Source organism: Macaca nemestrina, chromosome 1 (genome assembly GCF_043159975.1).
Source record: "Macaca nemestrina isolate mMacNem1 chromosome 1, mMacNem.hap1, whole genome shotgun sequence".
In the NCBI taxonomy this organism is placed as follows: Eukaryota; Metazoa; Chordata; class Mammalia; order Primates; family Cercopithecidae; genus Macaca; species Macaca nemestrina.
This window is the reverse complement of record NC_092125.1, coordinates 55,599,962-55,614,628: the sequence shown is the minus strand read 5'-3', so window position 1 is coordinate 55,614,628 and position 14,667 is coordinate 55,599,962. Positions and strand designations below refer to the sequence as shown.

Here is a 14,667-nt window from a genome sequence, read left to right as displayed (position 1 = left end):
ACGCTGATGGTTAAACTTTATAGTTTGACTGTGAGGTTTTTTTCATTGACTTCTAGCTAAAGTGCCAACAATGGAAGAAAATTACTGTTTCCATGGTTAATACACTCTGAAAGTAGAGTTGCTGTACCTTACATAATAATAGCATTGGGACATGTAGAAGGAATATGCTGTATAACCTGAAAATCATTTATTATTATTTCCTGGCAGAATCTGCAAATATTTGAACATTCCCGTGAGATATCTGACAGGAGAGTCTTTCAGAGATTTTAAATTTAAAATAGCCATCAATATGCAGACATTTTTGCTTAGTTTGTTTATACTCCTTATGTAATGGTGACATTACATTGAGTCCAGGTGTATTAAGGAACCAAATAAGTATAATGTTGATGTTTTGGATTATATTTCACATTTTTTACTTTATCATTCTTTCTGATACCCAAATTTTCTTTCACAGTGAACTCTTGCTAAGTCATACACATCATGGTAGTATAAGATCTAATCTACGTTTTAAGTATTTTCTTGTTCTTAGAAAGTTTTCTATTCCAGGTACAATATATAGATCTTGAAAGATACTCATTTGTAAAACAAACACACACAAACATTATGTCAGTAATGATTATCACTCTGAAGTTGAACATAATACTAAGGAAGAAAAACAGCTCTATTTCATCCATAACTTATTTGTGGCTTAATTATTCTGTGTAAATAATTCATACAGTAACTAGGAGATATTTATTTAACATTCAAAATGCAGAGTACTGGGTTGGTTGCTGCAGGTCAGGGATCCCCACTCCCATTAGGAACCAGGCCAGATGGCAGGAGGTGAGTGGCAGGTGAGGGAATGAAGCTTCATCTGTATTTACAGCCACTCCCCATGGCTCACATTACTGCCTGAGCTCCACCTCCTGTCTCATAGGAGCGAAACCCCTATTATGAACTGCATATGTGAGGAATCTAGGTTGCATATTCCTTATGAGAATCTAATGCCTGATGATCTGTCACTGTCTCCCATTACCCCAGATAAGACCATCTAGTTGTAGGAAAACAAGCTCAGGGCTCCCACTGATTGATTCTACATTGTAGTGACTTGTAGAATTATTTCATTATGTATTACAATTGTCGTAATAATATAAAGTACACAATAAATGTAATGCGCTTGAATCATCCAACAACCATTCCCCACTTCTGCTGTCTGTGGAAAAATTGTCTTCCACAAAACCCCTGTCTAGTGCCAAAATGTTTGGGGACCACTGCCATAGGGAATGCAAAGATGAACAAGAATTTAGTCCCAGACCTCCAGAGTTCACGATAAGATATATGAAAATAACCTTGAATGTATGGCAGAAAATAAGTCCCTACGAAAATCTGTTTCCCTTCTCTGTAATACAAACTTTATTCTGATTCTACTGCAGATTATGTTTTCCTGATAGCTGTTTATGTTCCTTTGTTGGGCTTTCCATCGAAATGACTGCTTTTGATTCCTTTCTTTTTGCCTCATCACTGTTTTATGGAGCAAAATATTCAGTAGTTTTTCTGTCATGTCAGAATTATCTCATGAAGAGATTTTCTTTTCCATTGTTTTATGTTTCTACCTGGTTACTTTGTGTCTCTACAGAATCATATGTTTACTTACTTTTCTGTGAATGAATAATACAACATTTAAAAAATAGATTATAGATGGGTATTTCTTAATTGCATAAGTCGTTTTCTGTAAGTAGAGTGATCAACTCAACTTTAATACTCAGGTCTGTACAGATAATTCTTAAGTATGTATTAAATAACAAATTTTCCTAACACGAGTTTCTAGCTTTGTGCTACATACCTTCACGTGTTTCTCAAACATCGGTGGTAGATATTGTTGGTGCCCTGCCCAGATCCCCTGTACTTGTTGTATTTGTTTTGTTAAAAATTGCCCTTAGCTAAATGGAAGTGCATCACCGGGAAAACTATGTTCATCCCTCATCTTTGCACCTCTCAGCATTGAAAAAGAACACTTCTTATACGGGATGTAAGACGCTGGCCTCTCTGCCTCAAAGTGGGATCAAGTCTATGGTACAGTTGGTGCTTTCCCATGGGATTTGGCTGAAGCTCATCTCCAGTTGAGACCATATTCTTGCTTGACTTTTTCCTCTGTCCTGTCTTGTTTTCCTTAATACCTTTTTCCTGAGAGTGATCTGCGAAAATCAATTGTACAAGAACCCCTGTCTCAGGCTCCAGTAGGAATATTACCGAAAACATATGCCAATATTGATTTTATCAACTTCTCCTTAAATGTGGTTTTCTTTCTATATTTTCAGTCCCTAATAAATAATGTCATTTTATGACCGTTAATCTAGAAATCTGGAAGTCACCTTTGACCCCTACTAGTTACTGTATATCAGTAGTTCTCAAACATTTTGGTCTCCGGATGTCTTTATACTCTTAAAAATTATCAAAGAGCCTTCATTTATGTGAGGTATATGTATAAATATTTACCATATTAGAAATTAAAACTGAAAAAATATACATTTATTTTAAAAGCAGTATAAACTAATTAAATATGAATATAAAACATTTTTATGAAAAATTGCTATATTCCTAAACAAATTTAGTCTGAACAATATCATTGTTTTACATTTTTTTCAGGGCTTTTTAATATCTGGCTTAATAGAAGTCAGCTGGATTCTGATATTTGATTCTGTATTCAGTCTATTGCAATATTGCCAACCAGGTAGCTTTTGGGAAACACTGTTGGATCTCAGGAGAAAATGAGACACAAGAGTGCCAATAATGACTTACATTATTATGAAAATACTTTTAATGCTACAGATCCTGTGGAAAAGTCTGACCTTGGATCACACTTTGAGAAACATCACTGCATATCAGTTGACAAACTAGTCATATTGATTTTGCCATGAAATGTTTGATAATGTAGTTAACCACATGAACTTCAAATACTCATAACCTGGGTTAAAATCATAGGCAAATTCTTCTCATGTCATTCAATTCAACTTTGGTTTTAAAGAACTCATACTGCGGAGTCATTTATTAATATAATCTGTTTCATAGCATATGCCTTAAGGATGACAATAATTGAGGCCTCCAGTGATGGCAGTAATTGAGGTTCCTGTGTATTAATATATGCAACTTTAGAGCGTTATTAATAAAGACTTATTTTTTTCCTTGAGAGAAAATTCTAATGTGTCAGTGCTTTGTCTTTTGTTATTATCAGAGATTCTTAGTAAACAAACCGTGTTAATCAAATTGAAGGTTTAGTTCAAAGTTTTTCCATGATTTGTGTCATCACAAGTGGATGGACAGCAAATCTGAGCTTTTACTTTACTTGTTCTCTGGAGAGATTGAAAGTACTCAAAGGTTAATGAGGACAGAATTCTTCCAGCTTAATTCACATAGGCTAATAATTAAACTATGCCCAACTTTTAAGAAAGCATAGACTTTAGTCTCATCCATTTCTTCTTGTCTTGAAATACATCTTTACATGTTTAAGGAAAAATCTATCACATAAAAACTAAAGTTACTATTAGTCCTGATTACTTTGTAATAGCAGTGATGCCAGAACTGCCATTAGAGGCAATTACTTATATTTATTTTTAAAATTGTATTTATTTTTGCGAAGATGATATGTCATATGGAATAAGGCTTAGCTCATTTGCTATTTTTATTTTATTTTTACAACTCAATCATAAAACATTTACCAGGCTTCCAGTGTAACTAGGGATGATGCTAGTACTAGAGATTAGAAAACAATAGACCTTTAACAGGCTTGCCTATTGTAGATTTTCTTCCTCCAGTAGATTATAAATTCTGTGATAGTGGACAATATAGTACATTTATGATCATCCAAAATATATTTATGTAAATTAGTCCAGTTTAAAATATATATAATTTAAAAATCATCTGTAGCTCTTTACGATTGGCAGTAATAGGCTGGGTTGGTGGCTTGTGCCTAGAATCCCAGCTTTTTGAGTGACCGAGGTGGGGAGATCACTTGAGCCTAGGAGTTTGAGACCAACTTGGGCAACATAGCGAAACCCTTTCTCTACAGAAAATACAAAATGTTATCCGGGCATCGTGGCATGTGCCTGTAGTCCCAGCTACTTGGGGGGCTGAGGTGGGAGGATCACCTGAGCCCAGGAGGTCAAGGCTGCAGTGAGCTATGAATGAACCACTATAATCCTGCCTGCATGGCAGAATGACCCCCTCCCTAGCCCCTCCCCCCTGAAAAAACAGCAATCATCTGGATAAAATTATATAATGACATTTTTATCATTAGTCATTGGCTGGTGGCTGGTGGTAGGTGACACCACTTAAGAGTTTATTGAATTATCTTCTTTAATAATTTGTTTGAATTTTGTTTTCTTTTTCCTATAGCAGTGCTATCCAGGAAAACTTTTTATGCTAAAGGAAATGTTCTATATCTGTACTGTTCAATATAGTAGCCACTAGCCACATGTGACCATTGAGCAGTTCAAATACAGCTAGTATGACTGAGAAACTGAAGTTTTAATTAATCTCATAAATTTACATGTACATAGCTACATGTGACTAGTGTCTACTGAATGTGACAGTACAGTTCTATAGTGTATTAACTTTATCAGAAAGTGGTAATAGTTGAATTACATAGAGAGTTACTCTCATTATTTTATTTATACAGGAACCTATTTTCAGAATTGTACTTAAAGATATCTGTAATAATATTGAGTCTTAAGATTAAATTATAATGGTAATTAAATTATAATTGTTATTTTTTCAAAGTTCTATTAGAAGGTAAGCAGGCACACTTTTTCATATGACATAAATATTGCTACAATGTGCATTATAATGAATGAATCATTTTTATTCATCTCTGTTTTCATTTTTGTCATAAAGTTTAGTCACTTTGTGTTGAATGGGTTAGAGGACTGTTCAGACTGATGAGGGAAATAAGTGGTAGGAATTAGCCAGTGGGTGATGATTTTCTGCATTCATGCAAAGAAATAAGTAGAAAAAAAATGGAATGAGTAGGACTTGAGATTTAGGTCCTTTCTGGTTTGGAGGAGCACTTGGTAGAGCTACCGCAAGATGCTTGCAAAGATATGAATACTTAGCGCAAAGGATTAATGAAAGCAGATGCCGAATAGGACTTATCCTGGAAAGCATCCAGTCTGAATTGTTTTGCAATCATGAAGAGAAGGGGATTGTAAAATCTTTTCATTAATTAAAAAAGAAATTAATGATCATAACAACTAAGTGCGAATGTCAAAAATCATGCAGCAGTTTTTATAGTAACGATGTTATTTCTAATCAGGATGCAATAAAATTATGTGATATTTTCAGGTATGTGTGCTATGTTTAATACTCATAATTCAATCTGATGATGTCAAATCTTTATTTTTAGGGGATTTACTCTTACTTGAGGAAGTAAAATTGAGCAATTTTAAGAGTCCATGGGATCCTGGATTAAAAAGCTATAGTACAGGCTTATTAGTAGAGGAATGTTTCTACTACCCTAAAATCTAACTATTCTGTGTAAGGAAGGGTCTGTTGGTTCTGTACCTTACACTTCCTCTATCACTCTCCACATATCGATTTAAAGAGACTAGTTCTCTCTGACCTTTTATTGATGCCCTTAAAATCTTTATTTCTATCTAGGGTGAGCCCATCACTTTCTGTGAGGAGAGTTTTGTAAAGCACCGCTCAAGCGTGATGAAACAGTTCCTGGAAACTGCAGTTAACCTCCAGCTTTTTAAGCAGGTAAGAATGGACCTCCACATTTTTCTTTTGTAACAGAACATCGTCAGTTTTACACGTTTGTATTACTCTAAAACTATGTTCAAACCCTGAGTAGCATCTTTTCTAGAATTTCAGGAAAGTTTTCTGTCTTTTATAACTCTGTAACTAGTTATGACATAGCACTCTAGAAATACTATGTAATAACTTTGCTTTTAAAAAATTTCTCATCAAATGTGATAGAGCTTAAAGTCTCATTGAGAAAGAATATACATTCACAGAAGCAGCAGCAACATGACTAGTTTTACTTATATAAGGCATCTTAGAAGAAGTTATTTTGGTATGGTGGATTGATATGGTAAACAAACTGTATTTTTATAGGATTATTCCATTGTAATACAGTTTATAAAATAGTTCATAAAATGAATATTTAACTGTTTAAGCTTTGTAAGACTTTTTAATACTCATGCATTCAGAATTAAAAATAAGACTCATGGTTATGCTGTTTGTCCTGATTTTTGGTTCAGAAAATATAATTGCTATTTCAAAAAAGCAGTAACTAGACATCAGATTTCAGAAATTTTGGATGCACCGGTTCTGTCATTCCATTGTGTAATCATAGCAAGTCTCTTAAATTGAGTTGTCTTCGTTTCTGTATACAAATTTTGAATTAAGTTCTTAACACTTGTTTTTCTTATTCCACATGACAATGTTAAGTGTGAAGTTTACTATGTGAATTAAGCATTTAATGAAGACCTACTGTGTGTCATAAACTGTGCTCAGGGCCAGGATACAAAAATGAATAAAAAGTCAGTAATGCCCTTGAGAAGCTGACAGTCTTAACAATTTTTTTTGAACTGTTAGAAGAGAAGATACTATATAACTCAAAATAACCTTCAAATTAGGTCAGTAAAGAAATCAACATGGCAACAATTAATGCTACTACCTCTGAGGAATTTTTTAAAAATTATCTGAGATTACAAAATACTCTGGGGCAGGGGGAGATACCTGTCTTCCAATAAGTGAAGTTTTACATTAAGGAAACGGTTAAGGTTATCCTATATACAAACTTAAGGAGCATGGATTTCATGATCAGAGATGTCTTGTGAATTTCCAAAAAATAGAGTGGGCTGCTTTTGGAACGTTTTGTCCCTAGAGGTCTCCAAGCATAGACTGAATTACTTCCCAGGGTTGAAAGGAAGATCAAGTGATAGTGCTTTATAAATGCTAAAGTATAGCACAGTACAGTCCCAGGCTAGTCATGCAGTGCATGCTTTTGAGTACAATATCAGTACCTTTTTGTATTTTTCTCTGTCAAGAAGAGACATTGTCTTCCATTATCAAAACTGAGTTGTGAAGATTATATGGGGGTCAGGGATTGAATGGGTAGGTAGAATATCTAACTTACTTCCCTATGATTATGAGCTCCTGTAACTAGATCCTTACCACTTAATAAAGTTAACAAAACGGTAATTTTTTTGCATAGTTACAGAAGCATTTACTTTTTAGGAGTCATGTATAGTTGGGTTACATCTTGACTATATCACAGAATATCTATTTTACATTAGTACATGTTTCTTTTTCTTTAAAATAGAAATATTACCACCTACCTCACAGGATTATAATAAGGTTTATGTGAATTAACACATGTAACTCTCAGCACAGTGCATGGTGCTTTGTTGATGCTCAGCAAATCTTAATGTCTGCCTCATTCTTAGAGATATTACATTAAAAAATACCTATCTGTGTAGGACTTTTAAAAAATACAATTTGGTCAAGGAGGTAAATGTAAAATATGAAAATAGTCAACCAAAGAACTAATTATATGGACAATGTGGATAGTCTTACTTGTACAAATTGGCTGTCTTCTAGAACTTGATATATTTATGATTCTTAAAAAAGTGATACATGAAGATAGCCCTGAAAGGATTGAAAAAGATTCTTGTTGACAGAGTTTCACAAACGTCTAAAAGAAGAGTCAGTTGGTAAAAAACTGACACAGATGAATCCTCAAAGATTCTACTGATACGGCTGAAAAAATATAAAAATATTTATTAGGTATAAAAGATTTATAACTATGACTTCGTGATCCATTATAGGTCTAGAATTATTCTGGTTATCTCTTAGCACAGCTTATGCTTCAAATTTGAGAGGACTTTGACCCAGGAGAGCGGCATATAATTTTAAGGAAAGAGTTAAAGTGAAGTTTTATTTCTGATAATATGGCAAGGTCGGATCCATATATAACCTACATACTACAGTTTAAAACGTAATATTTAAAGAACTCCTTACGTTGAGACAGTGTAAGAGACAAAACCTAGTGCTCATTTTACAAATGAGAAGTGTAATAGGAGACCCGATTCCTGTAATTCTGAGAAGACTTAGTGTACAAGTAAACTACAAATAAAGGTGCTTCCTTTCTCACTCAGTTTCCTGGGGATCTGTAAGGAAACTCATACATCCAAAGCATTAGTGCTGGGTAGAGGGAAGGGAAAAGTGCTGCTAAGAAGTAACCACGTGTCAGCCTGCACAGGAATTTGCAGCCTGAATTAATATTTTCTGATTTTGGCTGACAAAACTCAAACCAAATTTAAAGTGACTCTAAATGTTAGTGCCCCCAGACCTCAGGAAGAGGTAAACATGTATTCCCTCTTCAGGAAATCACCTTCAGCCAGGCATCAAATAATTCATCCAGCTAAAAGTCCAAAAGGATATTTTACTGTTAAAAATTATTAAAAGAGCCGGGTGCAGTGACTCATAGGATAAAAATTATTAGATCCTAGCAACAGGTGCCTGTAATCTCAGCATTTGGGAGGCCGAAATGGGTGGATCCTAAGGTCAGGAGATCGAGACCATACACAACAACAACAACAACAAAATTAGCTGGGCGTGGTGGCAGGTGCCTGTAGTCCCAGCTACTTGGGAGGCTGAGGCAGGAGAATGGCATTAACCCGGGAGGTGGAGCTTGCAGTGACTGAGATTGCATTGTTGCACTCCGGCCTGGGCGACAGAGTGAGACTCTGTCTCAAAAAAAAAAAAAAGAAAAATTATTAAAAATACAAGGAAACAAATTATAAATGAGAGCTAGCAGAAACAACAGATGAAACTGACTTACAAAGATTTTAAATATTGGAATTATCAGAAATAGAATATGAAAATAGCCTGTTTAACATATTGAAAGAAGAAACAAGCTTTAAAATGTTCAGAGAAGAAAAACTTTTTTAAAGAGTGCAAAGACAATTTCAAAAAGGTAGCAAATAAACTTCTGTTAGGGAAGCATGTAATAACTGAAATTAAATAAATTGATGAGTGTAACTGCAGATCAGATATAAGTGAAGAGAGGTTTGCTAAGCTGAAGATATATTTGGAAAAGAAGTTATACAGAATGTGGTATGGAAAGACAGAGAAATAGAAAATATAGGAAGTTGATAGACGTAGAGGGTAGACTAAGAATGTCCTTAAATTCATATAGTCAGTTCTAACAGGTGAAGACAGAAAATGGAGCAGAGACAGTAGTTGAAAGGATAGTGCCAGAACCAGTGAAAATACACTTCATAAATTTTCAAATTTATGAAGTCTTAACATCCAAACCGAATAAAGAAGAATCTGTGCCCACACGCAGTGTATATTCAGCTATGAAACACTAAAGAAAAGGGATTTTTTTTTTTTAATAGGAGAAAAAAGATTACCTTCAAAGGAGCAACATATTGACAGCTTACTTCACAGCAGCAACAATGGAATCTAGAAGATACTGGCATGATGTCTTCTATGTGTTGAGAAAAAATGCTTAGAATTCTGTGCCAAACAAAACACCTTTTAATTATGAGTGACATGAGGACATTTCCCAAGAAAAACTGAGTTTGTTCCCATTGTGTTGGTTTTATTAATGTGTCCACTTGGCTAGGCTACCATCCCCAATTATTCCATCAAACAGCAATTTAGGTTTTACTATGAAGGGATTTTAAAGATAAAATTAAAACTCCTAATTATTTGACTATAAATAAAGAAGATTATTCTAGATAATCTAATTGGTGAACCTATCTGAATCACTTGGAAAGCCTTAAAAAGAGGACTCACCAGCCTGGGCAGCATGGTGAAACCCTGTTTCTACAAAAAATACAAAAATTAGCTGGATATGGTAGTTCACACCTATAGTCCCAGCTACTATGGAGGCTAATGTGGATCACCTGAGCCCCGGTGGTTGCGGCTGCAGTGAGCTGTGAGCATGCCTGCCACTGCACTCCAGCCTGGGCGACAGAGTGAGACCCTGTGTCAAAACAAACAAACAAACAACAGCAGCAGCAACAAAACAGGAGTAAGGTTTCCTTCAGAGAGAGAATTCTACTTGTGGATAACAGCTTGGTTCTTTGCCCCTTAGCTCAAGACTGCCCATGATTTTCCCTTACTGACAACCTGTCCTGTGAATTTCAGACTTGCTTAGCCAGCCCTGCAATCATGTAAGCCAATTCCTTCTCATAAATCTCATGTGTATGTGTATAAATATAGAATTTCCAACTGTTTTTTCTTCTCCAGTTGAACCCTGACTCATACACCAATAGCAAAAAGAAATCCTTAAGGAAGTACTTTAAGGAAGTACCTCAGGGAGAAAATCTTCTCAAATGAAAGATCCAAGTTGGATGGTCTGAGATACAAGAAGTAAGGAAGAGCAAAAGACATGTTAAATATATGGATTAAAATGAAGCAGTATTGACTGTATAAACCAGGCAAATTATTCTGTATGTTCAAGAATCAAATGGCTCCAATTCAGATTCCAAAAAGTTCCTGTTTTATTTATTGCAAAATCATACCTAATTTTCAAACACTAAAAATTTCCCTCTGAGAAAGGTGCCAACTATTTTTTTTTTCCTTTTTGAGATGGAGTCTCGTTCTGTTGCCCAGGCTGGAGTGCAGTGGCGAGATCTCGGCTCACTGCAACCTCTGCCTCCCAGGTTCAAGCGATTCTCCTGCCTCAGCCTCCTGAGTAGCTGGGATTACAGGCACATGCCATGATGTCAGCTATTCTTATTGGGACTCCTAGCATATACAGTTTAGCCAAAAAAAAAAAAAAGTATAAAGATTTAGAAAGAAACACACCAAACTGACGTTTTTATTTCTTTGGAGATAGATGTTTCTTAAAACATGATGGAATAAATTTGACTTGATTGAAATTCAGAACTTTTAGTCATCAAAAAAACAGTATATTTGCAATACGTACAAATTGCTCAAGGATTTAGAATCTACAGTATAATAAACAAACTACCACATGCCAGTAAAAACATATCATCCAATATAATTTAATTGTTCAAAAGATTTGAAGAGGCACACGCAGATGAAGAAACTTGCATCACTAATAATGATCAGTAAGATACTCAGCCTCATTAGTAATCAGAGAACGTCAAATAAAAAATAATGAAATAGTACTTGACGGTCACCAGACTGGCCAAGTTTTAAAAACCTGAAAATCCCCAATTTGGACAGGAACATAGAGCAAGGGACAAAGATTTAACTGTTTATTGAAGTGTAAATTTGCACAAGTTAACACTTTGGTACTACCCTTTTATTTTTACAATATGAATTTCCTATGACCCAGAAATCGCATTCTGAAATGTGTACCAAAAGTCATTTACCAAAATTGCTCATAAAAGCAAAGTCTGGATGTAATCTTAGATATCCATCAGTGTTAAAATCAGTAGATTGTTACATTCATACAACAGAACACTAAACATCAGGGAAATGAATTAACTACAGCCAAACTGAAAATGAGTGAATCGAAAGGAGCAAGTTACTGAAGAGATATGTGATGAGACATTTTATGTAATATTCGAAAGCAGGAAAAGCTAAATAATATATTAGGTAAACATATTTATGTGATAAAACCATAAAGAAAGGCCAATATTGACTGTTACATAAAGTGTTCTACAAATATAACCACTAATCTTTGTAAGCTGTTTAAAATAAATTTTAAAGTCTTTCAAATAAATACCAATATTGTGATTTTGATCCTCAAGAAAAAAAAATAAAAAGCAAGGAAAGAATAAACTGAAAGGATTGTGGGCTCTTATATAGAAAGGAAGAAGAAAGAATATAATATAAAGAAAAAAGAATCTATACCCACACACAGTGTATATTCAGCTATAAAACATTAAAGAAAAAGGGAATTTTTTTTATTTAAATAGGAGAAAAAAGATTACCTTCAAAGGAGCAATATTGACAGCTTACTTCACATGAGTAATAATGGAATCTAGAAGATACTGGCATGACATCTTCAATGTGTTGAGAAAGAAATACCTAAAATTCTATGCCAAACAAAACACCTTTTAATTATGAGTAACATGAGGACATTTCCCAAGAAAAACTGAGTTTGCTCCCATTGTGTTGGTTTTATTAATGTGTCCACTTGGCTAGGCTACCAACCCCAATTATTCCATCAAACAGTAATTTAAGTTTTGTTATGAAGGGATTTTAAAGATAAAATTAAAACTCCTAATTATTTGACTATAAATAAAGATTATTCTAGATAATCTGATTGGTGGACCTATCTGAATCTCTTGGAAAGCCTTAAAAAGAGGACTAACCAGCCTGGGCAGCATGGTGAAACCCTGTTTGTACAAAAAACACAAAAATTAGCGGGATGTGGTGGTGCACACCTGTAGTCCCAGCTACTAGGGAGGCTAACTAGAGAGGTCCCTGAAAGGGAGGGACCTTTAAAGGAAGGACAGCATTCTCCTAGTTTACTTATCATTTAAAAAATATTACAATTGTATAATTTTTGTTGTATTTTATTTTTTTAAAATTTTAATTGACAATAATGTATGTTTATGGGCTACAATGTGATGTTTCAATATACACACACATTGTAGAATGATTATATAAAGCTAATTAACATATCTATCACCTCACATACTTCTTTACAATGTTGCGAACATTTATAATCTACTTTTTTAGGCCAGGCACAGTGGCTCATGCTGGTGATCCCAGCACTTTGTGAGGCTGATGGTGGTGGATCACCTGAGGTCAGGAGTTCGAGACCAGCCTGGCCAACATGGTGAAACCTTGTCTCTAATAAAAATACAAAAATTAGCCAGGCAAGGTGTCGCACGCCTGTAATCCCAGCTACTCGGGAGGCTGAAGCAGGAGAGTAGCTTGAACCTGGGAGGCAGAGGTTGCAGTGACCCAAGATTGTGCCAGTGTACTCCAGCCTGGGCAACAGAGTGAGACTCCATCTCAAAGAAAAAAAACAAAACAAAACACAAAAACCCCTACTCTTTTAGCAATTTTGAAATGTACACTGCGTTAGTATTAACTGTGGTCACTATACCATGCAGTAGATTTCAAAAACCTATTTCTCTTGTCTAACTGAAACTTTGTATCCTTTGATCAAAATCTCCCCTCCCCTGGACACTCCTTCCTTCAGTCAACAAAGCATAAGCTACCAACTATCCTTGCTTTATTATTTAAACTGTTACTATTTACTGAAAGTATTATGTTGAAACATAGATATTTTTAATGTTTATACATCATCCAGTAATAGGCTGTATTTTCATTGACAGTTGACTTCTTAACCTCGTTTGGTCTCAGTTTCTGCATCTGTAACATGAGTTAGAGTAAAAGATCACTGAGTTTGAGATACCTCTCATCTCTAACATTCCATGATACTTTGAAATAAACATAGCTTAGATGGATGATAGTGGGTTCCATTTGTATGAATTTCTCTTTAGATAATGGATTTGGAAGGAATCCCAGAAACAGTTCCTTAAATCCACAGCTCTGACATTACTGTCTTTCTTTAGCTAGCAGCTCTACAAATATTTAAGCCATTTTCAGCTCTCTTACTTTTATCTCATACTAATACAATGAAGGAAATTATTTTCTTCTGTACATTGCTTGTTATTAAGGCCCCTGGAACTGAAGTTTTTTCTGCTCATCTTACCATACATTCGCCGTGGCTAAGGACCATGGCAAAACCAAACCTTTCCTACCTTTCATATAGTAATATAAATGTGTATTTCTCAAACTTTTCTATCCAACAGAGTGCCCACCCCCGTGGCAGAAGAGAATACATTTTTTAAAGGGCATGGGGGGTGGCTGTGTGAACCCACTGATAAGCACGTTTTAGGAAGCATTCTGCATTTTTCCAAAACATTTATACGTTGTATATTCTCTACCACAATGTAGCTATGGCAAGTGGCTATAATAGTTCAAATGTCAACCCTTAAGTCAATCATCTTGTCTTTTCTATTTCTTTAGAGCTCTGTTCATGTCTGAGTTATAGAATTTATCCCATGTTATTGTAATTTATCTTTTTTATATTTTCACCTCTCTAAAGTCTCCCCAGAGTGTCCCTACCCCTCACTAAGTCTGTACTCCTTTTTCCTGTGCCTATATTACTTTAAACACCTTTTATTTATTCATGTACTCTCATTGAATTTAATGTGCAATCCAAGAGCCTCACCTAGGACTATAAACTTATGGGATCTCCATGAATATAGGTCCTTTTAACTAATAATCTAGATTACTGTTAGGAAACTTATTTAATAGTGAAGGAACTCACGTATATTAAAATAGATACTCAAAATAATTCTGCTTGCCCAAATTCTAACTCTATCGGGGAGGAAAATGATAAATACTCAAATTGGAAAAACCTTTTTTAGTGTTCCCCCAAAACCTTGTCTAACTTTCATTGAGTAATAAAAATGTGTATTTCTCAAACTTTTCTATCCATAAAAGTGCCCCCCATGGCAGAAGAGAATACATATTTTTAAAGAGTATGAGGGGGTGGCTGTAGAAGCCCAGTGACAGGCACATTTTAGAAAGCGTTCTGCATTTTTCCAAAACATTTATACATGTTGTACATTCTATATCACAACATAGCAGTGTTTATTTTAAAGTGAAAACTTTTTAAATACTGGTTGTATTACCTTCATCTTACCTTCATATTAAAATAAAATTAAGATTTCA

General features: G+C 34.8%; 1 protein-coding gene across 12 annotated transcripts in view; it reads left to right on the top strand.

The window, feature by feature from the left end:
• The window catches only part of LOC105484665 (DENN domain containing 1B), a 321,512-nt gene that overhangs the window by 192,814 nt on the left and 114,031 nt on the right, over window positions 1-14,667 (top strand). For all 12 annotated transcript variants that reach the window (XR_011612370.1, XR_011612369.1, XR_989127.3 and 9 more), the window contains one exon: window positions 5,632-5,733. Coding sequence is in view for 9 of the 12 variants with exons in the window: in XM_011746499.3 (XP_011744801.2) it covers window positions 5,632-5,733 (102 nt within the window). In the remaining 3 variants the exon portion in view is untranslated. The remainder of the gene's footprint in view (window positions 1-5,631; window positions 5,734-14,667) is intronic.